The 17,667-nt window shown below is 39.1% G+C and overlaps 1 protein-coding gene across 2 annotated transcripts in view; it reads right to left on the bottom strand.

Moving 5' to 3' along the window:
• xirp2a (xin actin binding repeat containing 2a) overlaps positions 1-17,648 on the bottom strand; it is a 180,289-nt gene extending 162,641 nt beyond the window's left edge. The window contains exon 1 of one of the 2 annotated variants that reach the window (XM_061984935.1): positions 16,943-17,648. In XM_061984935.1, the coding sequence (XP_061840919.1) occupies positions 16,943-17,128 (186 nt within the window). In that variant the 5' untranslated portion in view covers positions 17,129-17,648. The remainder of the gene's footprint in view (positions 1-16,942) is intronic. The other variant, XM_061984934.2, reaches the window with a different exon arrangement.
• Between the last annotated feature and the right edge of the window lie 19 nt (positions 17,649-17,667).

Below are 17,667 nucleotides of genomic sequence, written 5' to 3'. Positions count from 1 at the left end.
CCCATGCTAATTGTGTGTATGTTATTGTTAGTACGCTTGCAGCTTCGATGCAAGCTACCTTGCTACACGGGCCTAAAAGTAGCTAAGCTACAGGAGAAGCTGCTCGTTCAAAAAGTAGCGTCCCGTAGTAGTAGTTAAGCTATGGAGCTTAGCTACATAGCTACAGGAGATTTCTCCTCCTGATGATTGAGGGAACCCCTCATGAAACAGGCCTGTACACTCTTAGAAATAAGGGTTCCAAAGGGGTTCTTCTACAAGGGCTGAGGTTCTAACTGGAACCATTTGCTTCTGAAAAACCCTTTCCCGAAGAAAGGGTTTTTCAAGGGTTCTTGGTAACGCTACTGGTTCCAGTAAGAACCATTTTGATCCAGAGAACCCTTTAAAAACCCTTTTCTGAATAATTGGTTTTAAAAGGGTTCTCACTAACACTAAGGGTTCCAGTAAGAACTATTTTGATCCAGAGAACCGTTTTTGGAAGAAAGAGTTCTTCAGGGATTGTTGAAAGCATGGATAAGATCCTGTGTCACCAGGGACATACTTCCTGATAACATTTGCCAATAATGGTGCAAAATACATTTCCTTGTGACTACTGATACAAATACTTTTCATATACAATTTTTTTGTTTATTTTAAAGCAAACTCTTCTTCCCCAGATCCTGTTGATCAAACTGTAACATAATTGCCCATCTTGGGATTTGAACACCTGCCACCCAGTCTAAAGTCACTGGCAATAGTGACTGAGCTAACCAGCTGGCTGCCTTCAGTCATCAGGTCCACCATACTAGTCTATTACCTTACACCTTATGATCAGACATACAAATAATGGCAGTCCTATAACTGAAATGTTCTGTTACCAATTTATTTCCACAACCATTAATTATAAGAAAGCAAGATCTTCATCAGCAAATCTTGTTGACTCAGGCAAAGATTAGCTGTGACTGGGAGGACCATTTTTGAAATCTGCCTTGACAACTGCTGTCTGGCTAGTGATTCCTTTTGAGAAATAGCTCAGTGATTTAGGATCTGGTTCTTGGTGCCAAATAACCTGGGTTCAAGCCCTGACAAAGGTGGTGATGACAGCTTATGAAAATGCCAGGTGGTCTTTGTGAAGCAAACATATACATTTTAGAGTCATGATAGATTAAACATCAGTTATTAACTTATGGAGCAAATCGAATCAATTAAAAAATCAAATTACCAATATCTCCATTCTGTCTAGATGCAATATGTGTATTTTCAGACTTTTGTCTTGATAACTGATATATTTACAGTGGTTTCAAATATGCATGCACAACAGTGAATGGCTTAATCAATTTGTGAAGCCACTGTTGAATTGTCACTTGCCAACAGTGTTGGGTTAGTTACGGAAAACCAGTAACTAGTTACAGTTACTAGTTACTTTATTTCAAAAGTAACTCAGTTACTAACTCAGTTACTTACACCAAAAAGTAATGCGTTACTGTGAAAAGTAACTATTTAGTTACTTCTTTTTTTCTTCTTTTTTTTTTAAAGCTCCCATTAATGCCCTTTTTGCCTTCATTTCAGTACTGTTATTGCACTGGAGAATAATACAATCTGTTGATCAACTTGACATGCATTTTTATTTTCCTTTTAACATAATTAATGAAAAACAGTGCAACATAAAAAGGCATTCCTCCTTTCTTTAAACTTGGACCAATGACCATTAATAAAAAACAAGTTTAAGTGCAACATAAGAAGAAACATCATCTTCCTTGAAACATAGGTAGTGAAATAAAGGCTGACATCTGGAGTGATGCTGCTGTCTTCCACACTTGGAGCCATGGATTGTAGAATACTTGTTTTCAGTGGCAGGATCATTGACACAGATGGTGAAGTTTCAGTGCTCAGTAGAGATGCCACACTTTTGAGGGGTTTAAGCACCTAGAGGACCTCATCTGCCACTCTCACATCATCATCAGACAGGGTAACATTTGTCTTCAGGGTGTTGTGGGTCAATGCAGAGTATATAGCTGCCTGCTGCTCCAACATATCATAAGTGGAGTTCCACCTCGTTGGGACATCATGTATGAGCAGGCAGCTTTAGCATTTCTTGCTTTGGCTTAAGCACATGAGCAGCTGTTGTACTTGGGTGGAAGTAAAAAACCTTCCTGATCCTCCCAAAGATGCGCTCCATCCTATTGACTGAGATTCCCTTCTGTGATGCCAAATTCACTACATGTGCAAAGCACCTATCTGTGGTGCCAGTCCTGCCTCATTCTCTGTAATTATTTGATTTTTGGCATTATCACGTGTGACTGGGATATCTTTATCTTCCATTCCTCCACTGCTTGTGTCAGCACCTGCGCAAGGTGACTCTCGTAGAGGGGGCGTGTCTTCTCATCTCCCAGTCTGCTGTGATGAAGTGAGCGCTTATAGTTCCGCTGGACGTCCAGCTGTCTGTCATGAGCGCAACAGATGATGCTAGGGATAGTTCATCCACAACTTTTTTCTTCTCCTGCTCATAAAGATCTGGCACAATCTTATTGCTGAAGTGGGTGCGCGACGGGATGTCGTAACGTGGTTCAAGCACGTTCAGCATGTGTTTAAAACCCTCGTTTTGCACAACCGAATCTGCACTTATAAACACACCGATTCAATGGCGCTGGGCGTTCAAGCTCCTCCGTTATTGCGCTCGCCATGACCACGCTGTGTGTGGACTGAACGTGCCAACAACTTTTTTTTGTTTGTTTCATATATCAAACCGCGGATCAAACCTCCCCTACCCGCCCCCGCCCCCCCCCCCCCCCCCCCCCCCCACACACACACACACACACACAAACACATAGACCGCGCCTCTTTTCTTCTCTCCGGCTTGTGACAGAGGAAGATTCAGAAGAAAGACACCGCAGCGCTTCTGTTTCTAGCCGATACTACATCAAAAGTAACGTAAAATAACGCAGTAACGCATCATGTAGTAACGGTAACTAAATTACTGAATAAAAAAAATAACGCGTTAGATTACTAGTTACCGCCGAAACTAACGGCATTACAGTAACGCGTTACTTTGTAACGTGTTAGTCCCAACACTGCTTGCCAATTAGCTCAGCGTGATAGACCACAGTCTTTGGTTCTATTGTTGTGGATTTTAGCCTCAACTGGTGCAAAAGGAACATTATAATGTCAACTGTCTTGCCTTCCTGTTCTCCTGTTTGTTGCTCAGAATAGCCTTAATTTGCCAAAAATCGCCCGGACCCGACCCATCGCTGCGCAGCAGTTATAATTGTGTTTATTTAATTTAGTTACACTACTCCCTTCTTCAGGAGGAAATGACACACAGCAAATAAATAGCAAGGTGGTCCCTGCAGCAAGGATATAACCCCTCTTTCTGGGGCATCTAAGTGAGCTATACGACTCACTTTACAAAGGCTTTTGAAAGTTTGTTACAAGTCAGGTGATCTAGGGATACAGTTTGAAGTTGTGAGTTCAAGGCCTGGTTGATGCAGAGTGACCATGTTAATGCATACTGAGGTGATGTGTGGATTAGTGACAGACAATTTAAAAAATATTAAACACTTATTTTACAGACAATTTTACTCATGTATTTGTCTCCTCCTCATACTTTTCCATGATCGGCCTCATCCCATGGCTGCTGTACCCTGCTGACTGGCTTAGTCGAGTTGTGAAGCTGCATATAAGTTCATTGATAGACAACGGTCTTTGATGTCAGAGGCCAAGCCTTAACTGATGCAAAAATCACACTATAATGCTGACTTTTAGCAGCAATTCTACTGTTGCCTTCCATTTTCAGAGAGGACTCATCCTTTCTATACACTCTACTGGAGGTAACTGCATTTAAGGTCAAGATTTAGGAATTGGCATTATCCATATTATGGCAACATTGAGTCATTTTGCTGTTTTCACAGCAGGTTTTATTTACTGACATGTATCTGTTGCATAGGAGCCAAGCGTGCCTACTCCAGCAATCATGCTCCATAACACACACGAGGGGAACCCTTTGCAGGCACAAAGGATAACCCTATACCTGGATGGTATACAGGTTTTGACTGAGGACAGCAGCATGGACAAATCATATGCTATGAGTGCATTGATGTCACTCTATTTTGTTTTTGCTGTCCAGTACCCAAAGGAACTGAGAAAAACTCTTATTTTCATTGAAAGATTTGTGTTGAGGATCAAGGACCACAGTGTTGTACCCAGTGAGTAGATGTGTTGCAGCATGGGATTTCATGCTTTATGTTCTTGTTAATGGTCAAATTCCTGCTGCTGCTCTTTGTTTGTACATATTGATAAAAAAATATCCCTTATTTAATACATATTTTGGACCAATACATTTAGTTTGATTTTGGCATAGTGACGTCTCTAGATTTCCATTATTGTTACAATACGTAACATTTTAAGTACTTGTTACATAACACTGAAAAGTATTTCAACATTATTTAAATCAATGTGAAAACTTTGTGGGATTCCCTCACTTTCTCATGATTCTGTTCCACTGTCACAATTAGTACATACAGTATGTACACTGATTCTTTTCATTGGACCATGCATTATTTTATTGTTTGTAGATAGCTTACAATAAGGCGCAGTAAATTCAGCAAGTGCACCTTAAATTGATTGAACTAAAACTATTTTGTGTCTCTTTCTGCCATGTCACCATTGCTGGAGATTTATTTACACAAATTCACCTACTGATGACAGCATGATGTGTCTGGCCTGTCATGTTGCTGATTCCACTGGACCTATGCTGACTTTTGACCTGTTCTCCATTGGGACCGACACAGCCTCTCCTGTTTTGTTGGACTATCTTTAAATAAATGTTTTTCTCATTAAAATGTTTTGAATGTTTGTTCAATGTCAACATGATAAATGACCACAATATAATATGAACTAAACTGATCTGTAGAATACAACATGGTTCTTTATAGAACCCTCAGAAGACAAGACGGTTATCTAAGAAAACCTTTGAAAATGGATGTTTTTAGAACCCCCTGTGTCAGGTCTAGATGAAACCCTTGAAATACGAAAGGGTTCTTAGTGGCACTCCCTGTGTGGGTTCTAGATGAAACCCTTGAAATACAAAAGGGTTCTTAGTGGAACTCCCTGTGTGGGTTCTAGATGAAACCCTTGACAAACGAAAGGGTTCTTAGTGGAACTCCCTGTGTGGGTTCTAGATGAAACCCTTGAAATACGAAAGGGTTCTTAGTGGCACTCCCTGCGTGGGTTCTAGATGAAACCCTTGAAACATGAAAGGGTTCTTCGTGGAACTCCCTGCATGGGTTCTAGATGAAACCCTTGACAAACGAAAGGGTTCTTAGTGGAACTCCCTGTGTGGGTTCTAGATGAAACCCTTGAAATACGAAAGGGTTCTTAGTGGCACTCCCTGTGTGGGTTCTAGATGAAACCCTTGAAATACAAAAGGGTTCTTAGTGGAACTCTCTGTGTGGGTTCTAGATGAAACCCTTGAAACATGAAAGGGTTCTTTGTGGAACTCCCTGCGTGGGTTCTTTGTAGAACCTCTCATGGGGGGTTCTGGGTGGAACCTTACACACACAGTTCTAGGTATAACCCTTCATGTTGGGTTCTAGGTAGAACCCTCCAAAAGGGTTCCAAGTGGAACCTTTATAAAAAGGTTCTACCTGGAGCCAAAAAGGGTTCTCCTATGAGGACGAGCCGAAGAACCTTATATGGTTCTACTTAGCACTTTTATTTCTAAGAGTGTAGAGATGAAGTAGTCTTGTGATTTTTTCCCACACATACATATATATATATATATATATATATATATATATATATATATATATATATATATATATATATATATATATTTATCAGTGACGTGCGGTGAACTATACACCAGGTGAGGCATAGATACTTTTGGAGTTTTTTTTCTTTTTCTTTTTTTTTTACTTAAATTAATATGTGCAGCTGTAATCATTGTTGATTTAGGTTGCACATTAGAATAACACGAAAAAGAAGGGAGTAATTCGCTTTCATAAAAACTTTATCATTATGATATGAGAAATGGATCCAAAAAGTATTTCATAAAGTTGTTATTAAATACGTTTTGGTCCCATTTGCTTTTAACAAAATAAATCAAGTATTGTGAGTGTATCTTACCTTTCTGTATTTGTATCTGAAGCAGCAATAGCTATCCTCCATGAAAACCTACTCTGTATGATCACATTCATTTTGTCTTAAAATCCAGTTTAGAGAAGTATTTAATCTTGGCAGACACATTCATTTAATTCAATTTCATTCAAAGCATCTGGCAAAAAAACACCCACAAATGCTGGCTTACTCTAATAAAAATGCCATGTTTGTTATAAATACAGTTTTAAAAAAATAAGTCTGGCTTCTGCTGGAGAGACATGTCTGCTACCGTGAGCGCCTCCACTTCTCCCAGTGTGGCGAGTCAGAGTACTGCTGAGGCATTGAACTGCAAGTAGACAATATATCGCCCCCTACCTTGAGGCAGAGGTACTTGCTGCCTCATGGCCTGCCTTTTCCCCGTGGCAACAAGCACGCGCCCCCTCGCACGCACACGCTCAATACACTTCTCGTCTGCGTTATTTTCATCAGGAATTTCCGCGATTTTGACCATGAAAATTATCCGAATATACAGGAACCACACCAAAATCACATAGAAAACGTAGACCTAAAGAGAAATATTCAAACTTATTTTATTTTATTACTTCATTTTTGAAAATCTCAAGCCCCCCTAAAATATTCTTAAGACCCCCTAAATAATTTGGGTTTTTTTGGGGGGATTTTTTACAAATAAATGCCGACATATTCATTATAAAGTGGCCCAAATATGAGTTTAAATAAATAATCATATAACCTATTATTATTCACTCAGTTTCCCCCCACTTCGTAGCGTAAGGTAGAGAGCCCCTTTCGTGCATCGGTATCCAATCCATTCCACTTGTTCATATAGAAAATGCCCACATCACTCAAATTCCAGCCCGCATTTTCTCTGCGACCTTGCTTGCGGTCCTGCAGGTGTACGAAGCACATTATCTTCCTTTACAATGAGTGAAGCTGCACAAAACCTTGTGTGTGCAATTGTAAATCATTTATTTTTTAAGTTTTGTGTTTCTTGTAGAATCTATATAAAGTAATATACATAAGCCTATTGTTAAAATAATGAAAAAAACATCATTAAATATATTTGTTTTATTGTATTGTTACATTAATAGCTGTTTTATTATTATAGGATGGCTTGTTAAACATTTAATAGGATTTTCAGAGGGAGGAAAAACCAAGACATTTAATATAAAATGTAAAATGAATAAATACGTAAAAAGAAAAAGAAAATATATGGTTAAAAGCCATCGTCCCGGGGAGCATTTCATTTCGTCCCGTGCATTTAAAAAAAAAAAAAAAAATAACAATGAAACATTTCTAAGTCTTTGTTAGCCGTTTGTGAAGTTGTGTGCTCGTGCGTAACATTCGCTCGCATCCTGTGCATCTCCTGGGGGCAAAGCCCCCCTTGTCCTTAAAAGCTAGTGACGCCCCTGCTTTAACTTAACTTTAACTTTACACATACAAACTGTAGCACACAAAAAAGCACATTTAATAAAAAAAACGTTATTATGGTCTTACCTTTACTTATAAGTGCGGGAACAGTGGTGTTCGTGTTGGAGGAGTTGTGAATGAATGAAATATGAAATCCGTGCTGCAGTCTGCAGGTGTACCTAATGTAGTGTCCTTGCAGTCGTTCACGGCTCCTCCGGCGCGAGCAATGTTGTTTTTGCACTTTTCGGCTTCTTGTTAAGTGACTTTTTTTGGGTGGATTCGGTCTTGCACGTGGAGGGTTTGGGTGTGGGCTTTGGTTGGTGTGGCGCTCTCGTCGGTGGGTGCAGTCTGCGGCAAAGGTGCCTTAAGCACCAGGAGGCGTGGTTACGCGTGCCTCAGCCAGTGCGTCTTCGCAGCAGTTTTATGATCGCTCAGCACAAGAAATACTTTACACACATACAGTTGTTGACAAAATCAATCAATCAATCAATCAATGTTTATTTATATAGCCCTAAATCACAAGTGTCTCAAAGGGCTGCACAAGCCACAACGACATCCTCGGTACAAAGCCCACATAAGGGCAAGGAAAAACTCACCCCAGTGGGACGTCGATGTGAATGACTATGAGAAACCTTGGAGAGGACCGCATATGTGGGTAAACCCCCCCCTCTAGGGGAGACCGAAAGCAATGGATGTCGAGTGGGTCTGACATAATATTGTGAGAGTCCAGTCCATAGTGGATCCAACATAATAGTAAGAGTCCAGTCCATAGTGGGGCCAGCAGGACACCATCCCGAGCGGAGACGGGTCAGCAGCGCAGAGATGTTCCCAGCCGATGCACAGGCGAGCGGTCCACCCCGGGTCCCGACTCTGGACAGCCAGCACTTCATCCATGGCCACCGGACCTGTGCCCCCCCCCCCCCCCCCTCCACAAGGAAAAGGGGAGCAGAGGAGAAAAGAAAAAAAACGGCAGATCAACTGGTCTAACAGGGGGGCTATTTAAAGGCTAGAGTATACAAATGAGTTTTAAGATGGGACTTAAATGCTTCTACTGAGGTAGCATCTCTAATTGTTACCGGGAGGGCATTCCATAGTACTGGAGCCCGAATAGAAAACGCTCTATAGCCCGCAGACTTTTTTTGGGCTCTGGGAATCACTGATAAGCCGGAGTTCTTTGAACGCAGATTTCTTGCCGGGACATATGGTACAATGCAATCGACAAGATAGGACGGAGCTAGACCGTGTAGTATTTTATACGTAAGTAGTAAAACCTTAAAGTCACATCTTAAGTGCACAGGAAGCCAGTGCAGGTGAGCCAGTATAGGCGTAATATGATCAAACTTTCTTGTTCTTGTCAAAAGTCTAGCAGCCGCATTTTGTACCAACTGTAATCTTTTAATGCTAGACATAGGGAGACCCGAAAATAATACGTTACAGTAGTCGAGACGAGACGTAACGAACGCATGAATAATGATCTCAGCGTCGCTAGTGGATAAAATAGAACGAATTTTAGCGATATTACGGAGATGAAAGAAGGCCGTTTTAGTAACACTCTTAATGTGTGACTCAAAGGAGAGATTTGGGTCGAAGATAATACCCAGATTCTTTACTGATTCGCCTTGTGCAATTGTTTGGTTGTCAAATGTTAAGGTGGTATTTTTAAATAAATGTCGGTGTTTAGCAGGACCGATAATCAGCATTTCCGTTTTCTTGGCGTTGAGTTGCAAGAAGTTAGCGGACATCCATTGTTTAATTTCATTAAGACACGCCTCCAGCTGACTACAATCCGGCATGTTGGTCAGCTTTAGGGGCATGTAGAGTTGGGTGTCATCAGCATAACAATGAAAGTTAACACCGTATTTGCGTATGATGTCGCCTAGCGGCAGCATGTAAATACTAAAGAGTGCAGGGCCAAGAACCGAACCCTGAGGAACTCCGCACGTTACCTTAACATAGTCCGAGGTCACATTATTATGGGAGACGCATTGCATCCTGTCAGTAATATTAAGAGTTAAACCACGACAAAGCTAAGTCTGACATACCAATACGTGTTTTGATACGCTCTAATAAAATATTATGATCAACAGTATCGAAAGCAGCGCTAAGATCAAGAAGCAGCAACATAGATGACGCATCAGAATCCATCGTTAGCAGTAGATCATTAGTCATTTTTGCGAGGGCTGTCACAATACACTGTACATTATATACCTCAGCTAACTAAACTATGGAAATGTATAATATAGTTCATATAGCAATACAGTCTCACTGCACAGCAGGCCAGCAGTTAGCCGAGTCCGTCCATGTTGAGGCACTGAGTGACGTGCCTCGACTGGCTGCTGTTCACCGCACCGTCTCTTCTCAGTATTTGAACGGCAAATGTGAAAATTCAGCGATTTTGAATAAAAATAATCTAAAACTGGTGAAGTTAAATGGAAAATAACTTTATAGTATAATCACTGGATACATATAACAATTTAATTATTTTTTTTTCTTTTTACATTTTTTTCTTTCCATGATGGCAGGGGAGGCCCCGCCTCACCTGCCTCTAGTGACCGCACGTCACAGATATATATATATATATATATATATATATATATATATATATATATATATATATATATATATATATATATATATATAGGTGTGGAAATAGTGTCAAAGAGCTTTGAGTACCTTGAAGGTAGAAAATCGCTATACAAGTACAACCCATTTACCATTTACCTATAAAAGTACCGAATTCGGGTCAAATGTGAAAGATACCTCAGTACGTCGACATAGGTGTACCTAATGTTGTGGCAGTATTGTGCACATTCGTACAGTAGTAGTCCCACTATGGGGGAAGAAATAAAAGACATTAGCAGATGTAAACACCATTAGCGAGCCCACAAACAGCAGGCTACCGCCTGGAAGCAATGAGATAATGATGGCGAAGACGAGCTGCTGACTACATTTGCTCGAACCACAGAAGCAACACATGAACTAACTCTGGGATGTTACGCCAGAAAGTTCTTATCACCTCCCGTTGTTGCGGCCTCTGATTTCTGACGACAAAAACAGGGTCGCCGTAGACGCTCAAAGCAAATATCGAGTCGTTTTTAGAACAAAGAGGCTCCAAAAGATGCAATCGGTGACTCTGCGGCGTTTGATGCAGATCATTAGCCATCTGGGCGGAATATTCCTGCCTCCGTTGCCAGATGTGAGTCTAAATGATCCATGTTGACTCTCCTCTGAGAGGCCTTTGATCAGCGGCCAGCTGCAGCTCATGTACCAATTACCGGGTTATTTTAAAACCGCTCTCAAATAACAGGGTGTTGGATGTCAGTGGCACTGCTCTACTTGCCTGTCCTCCTGTGCGTGACTACGTTACCCACAATGCACTGTGGTACGCTGAGGTTTCCATTGCGATGGTGCCAGAACTTTTTTTTGCATTGGATCACAAAGTACGTTGCCTGGCCCCTGGAAGTCGCTACTAGAATGTTAAGAAAAAGTGGGCAGGATTTTTTTTTCCCCCTCTTCCAGTCGGGATGGAAAAAGTGAGCAGAAGAAATGTGCACTGTCAGCATTTTCTCTTTTCTTCACTAAACTCAACAAAATAATGCCAATCAACCAAAAAGTGTTTTATTTGTTTGTCTGTTTAACCCTTTAGCCACACCAGGGGTGTTCAGTTGGTCCAATTGGCCTAGCACATATTTTGAAATGAAACAAAACAAACAAAAAAAAAGGTAAAAATGGAAGAAAAAAAGAGCAAAATAAGTGTTGTAATGAGAAAAATCTGAAATGTTGATAGTAATAACTAGTAATCATACGCTTTGTCACTTATAACACAAAGTTTACGTTGTTTTGTTTTTTTCATAAAATAGGTACAGCATGTGTGTTTTTAATAATAATAATAATTGGCCCATGTATGGAGGTTAATTTGTGTCTTTATTACGAAATCTTTTTTTTTAATTTGACACTGAATTTGAATTTTGTGAACTGATTTTTTTTTATGCTGACAATTTCATTGAAAGCAAATTTGTTAGCAAAATGCGTGTGTAAAAAAAAAATCAGTGCATAAAAATTCAGTGTAAAACAATTCAGTGTTAAAATATTCAGTATTAAAAAAATCAGTGCATAAAACTTCAGTATAAAAAAATCAGCGCATTAAAATTCAGTGTAAAAAAATCCAGTGTATAAAAAGTCTCTGAAACACTGAATTTTTAAACTCACACAATTTGTTTTCAATTAAATTGTCAGCCTAATTTGACATTAAAAAAAAAATTAAGTTCACAAAAATCAAAGAAATTCAGTCAGTGACATTAATTCAGTGTAAAAAAAATTGTGTAAAAAAATCAGTGCATAATAATTCAGTGTACAAAAATTCAGTATAAAAAAATCAGTGCATAAAAATTCAGTGTAAAACATTTTTTGTGTACAACAATCTTCAAATAAAAAGTCAGTGTAAAAAAATGATGTGTAAAAAAATCAGTGCATAAAAATTCAGTATAAAAAAATCAGTGCAAAACAATTCAGTATAAAAAATCAGTGCATAAAAATTCAGTGTAAAACATTTTTTGTGTAAAACAATCTGCAAATAAAAAATCAGTGTAAAAAATGTTGTGTAAAAAAATCAGTGCATAAAAATTCAGTGTAAAAATTTTTTTGTGTAAAACAATCTGCAAATAAGAAATCAGTGTAAAAAAATGTTGTGTAAAAAAAATCAGTGCATAAAAATTCAGTGTGAAAAAATTCTGTATAAAAAATCAGTGCAAAAAAATTCAGTATAAAAAAATTAGTGCATAAAAATTCAGTGTAAAAAAATCCAGTGTATAAAAATGATTGGAAACACTGAATTTTTGAACACACACATTTTGCGGAGACATTATTTTTCAATGAAATTGTCAGCATAATTTGACGTTAAAAAAAATTAGGTTCACAAAAATCAAATGCAAAAAATTCAGTCAGTCACAGGAATTCGGTGTAACAAAAAAAAAACAAAGCTTTCGTAATAAAGTCACAAATTACCTTCTGGACATGGGCCATTATTAGATATATTTTTTGATTTAAAAAACAACAACAACAGAAAAACAGGATATACCTATTGTATGACAAAAAATGGTGTAAACTTTGTGTTATAAGTGACAAAGTATGTGATTATTAGTTATTAGTATCAACATTTCAGATTTTTCTTTTTCCAACACTTATTTTGCTCATGCGTGGTTTGACTCTTCAGTATTGGGCCCTCGGTGGGAAAAACGAGAGACATTTCAAAAACTTTTCTGTACATTTTTAGGAATGCTCTCTCCAAAGTGCGATATTTGCCTGTAGAATACCTTTATACTACCCAAAATGATGTTGAAATGGTACACTGCGGCAAGGCATAGGTACTGAACCATGCCCTTGGCCATCACTCCAGCAGCACTGAGAGCAGACTCAACCAAAACTTCCTCGAGGTAACGTTGCCCTTTTCAATGCCAGCAAAGAAACTGGCTCAAACAAACGCTCCAACGTTAGTAAAGTAAGGATCCACTTCTCCAAAAAAGCGCTCGCTTGATGGTAATATGCATAGACTTTGCTATTGACATGCTCCTGATTAGCATTAGCCATTTTACATGACGATTTCAACACCTCCAAATGTGTTAATGACAACTACAACTAAGATGCACGTTACAATCAAACAGTTTGTGCGTAAAAAGTACAATACTTAGAATATTGACACTTCTTAGGGCGCAACAAAAGAATAGATTCAGCAAAGATTGAACTGACTTAACCAACACACCATGAACTATACACTTAGGAAGACCACTCCTGATGGTATAAAAAAAATATTTTGAAAAATGGATTCTTATCAAATCAAAAATTAATTAAAAAATGATATACATTTTTTATCGATTTTCTTATAAAATTATGAATCGATTGACAATCGGGATGAATAAGAATCGCAAATCGGATGTGAATCAAATTTTTGTGCACCCCTATTTATTAACACACACTAAAGTAGCAAAAAAAAGCTAGGTTTTTTTGTTGTTGTTTTTTATTTTGCAGGTATACACCTCAGAGTCATATATTTAGGCACTTGACACATTCTAATTGTTAGCATGTTATTGTTAGCATACTAGCTTTTTTATTTTTATTTTGCAGGTATACACCTCAGAGTCATGAATTTTGGTACTTGATGCTAGCTATCTGTTAGCATTTTAACATTAGAATGCTAGCTTTTTAAAATTTTTACAGTTATACACCTCAGAGTCAAATATTTTGGTACTTGACACATACTGTTAGCATGTAATTGTTAGCATGCTAACTTTTCTTTTGAAAATTTAGCAGAGATACACCTCAGAGTCATATATTTTGGTACTTGACACATTCCAACTGTTAGCATGTTATTGTTAGCATGCTATCTTTTATGAGCTATTTTTGCAGGTATACACCAGGCTAAAACTGATATAGTTTTGTACTTGATGCATGCTAACTGTTAGCATGTTAACTTTAGCATGCTAGCTTTTTTTTTTTTGCAAATTATACAAGAACACAATCATATATTTTGGTATTTGGAGCATGCTAACTGTTATGATGTAATTGTTTGCATGCTAGCTTTTTAATTTGCTAATTTGCTGGTATTTAACTCAGAATCATTTATTTAGGTACTTGACGAATGTTAACAATTTGCACGTAATTGTTAGCATGCTCGCTTTTTTTGCCACATTTTTATTATTATTATTTATTTAATTTTTTTTTTAAATTTTATTAAATCAACATAAAAAAACACAAGATACACTTACAGTTAGTTCGCCAACCCCAAAAAAAACCTCCCTATTTACACTCATTCACACAAAAGGGTTGTTTCCTTCTGTTATTAATATTCTGGTCCCTACAGTATATATCAATACAGTCTGCAAGGGATACAGTCCGTGAAGCACATATGTTTTTTTTGCCAAATTTTGCAGGTATACACCTCAAAGGCATATATTTAGGTACTTAATGCATGCTTACTGTTAGCATGCTACCTTTTTTTTAGCTTTTTTTGCAGTGTAAACACCTCAGAGTCATATATTTTGGTACTTTATGCAAGATAACTGTTAGCATATAATTGTTAACATGCTAGTTTTTATTTACTAATTTTGCAGGTATACGCCTCAAAGTCAAATATGTTGGTACTTGACACATACTGTTAGCGTGTAATTGTCAGCATGCTAACTTTCTTTTGAAAAATTTGCAGTGTTCCACCTCAGAGTCATTTATTTAGGTACGTGACCCATGCTAATTGTGTGTATCTTATTGTTAGCATGCTCGCTTTATATTTAAGTACTTGATACATGCTTAATGTTAGCATGCTATTGTTAGCATGCTATCTTTTTTTTTAGCTATTTTTGTAGGGCCCTGTGATGAGGTGGCGACTTGTCCAGGGTGTACGCCGCCTTCCGCCCGATTGTAGCTGAGATAGACTCCAGCACCCCCCGTGACCCCGAAGGGAATAAGCAGTAGAAAATGAATGGATGGATATTTTTGTAGGGTAAACACCTCAGAGTCATATATTTTGGTACTCTATGCAAGCTAACTGTTAGCATATCATTATTAACATGCTAGCTTTTATTTACAAATTTTGCAGGTATATGCCTCGGAGTCAAATATGTTGGTACTTGACACATATTGTTAACATGTAATTGTCATACTTGCCAACCCTCCCGATTTTTCCGGGAGACTCACGAATTTCAGTGCCCCTCCCGAAAATCTCCCAGGGCAACCATTCTCCCGATTTTCCCCCGGACAAATAATTCTGGGAGCGTGCCTTAAAGCTACTGCCTTTAATGTCCTCTACAACCTGTCGTCGCGTCTGCTTTTCCTCCATACAAACAGCGTGCCGGCCCAGTCACATGTTGTATGCGCTTTCTACAGACGCATGTAAGTGACTGCAAGGCATTCTTGGTCAACAGCCATACAGGTCACACTGAGGATGGCCGTATAAACAACTTTAACACTGTTACAAATATGTGCCACACTGTGAACCCACACCAAACAAGAATGACAAACACATTTCGGGAGAACATCCGCACCGTAACACAACCTAAACACAACAGAACAAATACCCAGAATCCCCGCTACCACCAAACCCCGCTCCGCCCCAACCCCGCCCACCTCAATCAATTTTTTTTTGCAGGGTAAACACCTCAGAGTCATATATTTTGTTACTTTATGCAAGCTAACTGTTAGCATATAAATATTAACATGCTAGTTTTTATTTACTAATGTTGCAGGTATACGCCTCGGAGTCAAATATGTTGGTATTTGACACATGCTGTTAGCATGTAAATGTCAGCATGCTAACTTTTTTGGGGAAAATTTTGCATTGATATACCACAGAGTCATATATTTAGGTACATTACCCATGCTAATTGTGTGTATGTTATTGTTAGCAGGCTCGCTCTTTTTGCCTCAAAGGCATATATTTAGGTACTTGATGCAGGCTTACTGTTAACAATAGCATGCTATCTTTTTTTAGCTATTTTTGCAGGGTAAACACCTCAGAGTCATATATTTTGATGCAAGCTAACTGTTAGCATGTAATTGTTCACGTGCTAGCTTTTATTTACAAATTTTGCTAATGTTAGCATGCTAACATGCTGATGTTATCATGCCATCTTTTCAACACTCCACAGGCTGGTTATCGCCACATGTTTATTTTATTTTAATCCCATCATTCCTGTCACAGACGCCTCCATCTGACCGCCTCCTTTGTGTTCATGTGCACTTACTACTTCTACTGGGTAGAAGTTTTTTTTTGTTAGTTTTTTTTTTTTTTAAATCAATCCAACAAAACAATACACAACAATACCATAATAATGCAATTCCAATTCCAAAACCAAACCCGACCCAGCAACATTCAGAATAGCAATAAACAGAGTAATTGAGAGGACACACAAACATGACACAAAACAATCCAAAAGCAGTCAGACAAAAATGAATATTATCAACAACGGTATCAATGTTATTAACAATTCCAACATAGCAGTGATTAAAAATCCCTCATTGACATTATCATTACAGACATTGTACTGGGTAGAAGTTGATTAGATTGAGCCCCTGCCGGCGAGCTGCAGCCTTGTGTATCGTTCTAACATGAATACGTGTAGACACAAAAAATGACAGTATCCCCTTTCACTGCACCATGGTAAGTCACCACATACAATTCATGCAATATTCTTTTTAATAACCAGTTCATGTTGAAATATGAGTGTGTCATTTCTCCCCCTGAGATCTGTCTAGCAGATGTTCAGACCAGCTACTTGTGGCTTCTGCGTACATTTTTCACATGTCCTTGTTGAAATGCAAGTAGCGTGAAGCTCATCCATCTATCTGACACCTTCCAACTCCGAGTGCAAACTTTTTCGCGATCCGCTGACACGCCAAAAAATAAACATTTTGAAAAAAAATGGGAAAAAAGCAGGCAAAGTCCCGTACTCACGGTTGGTTTCTCAAACATCCTTTTCAGGCTGTCAAGCGGGATGTCGAACTTTTCGATCCTCTTTGCCGCCTCCAGGTCCTCTCGGAGCACCGGGTCTTCCGGTGCGTCTACCTGTGGCCCGCGGTGACCTTTGGTGTGGATGCTCCAGGACGCCGCCTCCTCTCCATTTCCTGATTGGGTTTCCATTGTCCAAGAGAAACCGTATACCTGCCCCGCCTTTGTGCGTATGGCGCGGCTGAGTAAGGTGAGGGACTCGGAAGAAAGGCACCGAAAGCTGGATCCGGGACTCGCTGGGTCTCCTCTTGGTGGGTGCGGAGCTCCACAAGTTGTGCTGACTGGAAGGAAGAGGAGGAGAAAGAGAAAGTTCACCAAAGTTTTTTTTTTTCCTCCTCTCTTTCCTCATCTGGCCTGTAATTACTCACACAGACGCACACATACACACACGGACACACACGGACACACACATACACACACGGACTCACACGGACACACACAGACACACACAGACACACACAGACTCACACAGACACACACAGACTCACACAGAGGGAAAAACAGAAAGGCTGCCAGAGATGGAAAAGGGAGAGGAGACGTTGTTTTGATTCAGCACAATTCACCTTCTGGCCGTCTGGGTCCAAGTTCTGCACACGAGTACCAACATGACTCCCTAGGTGTGTCACCATACCACTTTTGAAGCCTTTCCATAACATACCGCCTGGAGGATT

Source organism: Nerophis lumbriciformis, linkage group LG23 (assembly GCF_033978685.3).
Source record: "Nerophis lumbriciformis linkage group LG23, RoL_Nlum_v2.1, whole genome shotgun sequence".
NCBI lineage: Eukaryota > Metazoa > Chordata > Actinopteri > Syngnathiformes > Syngnathidae > Nerophis > Nerophis lumbriciformis.
This window is presented reverse-complemented; position numbering and strand designations above follow the sequence as displayed.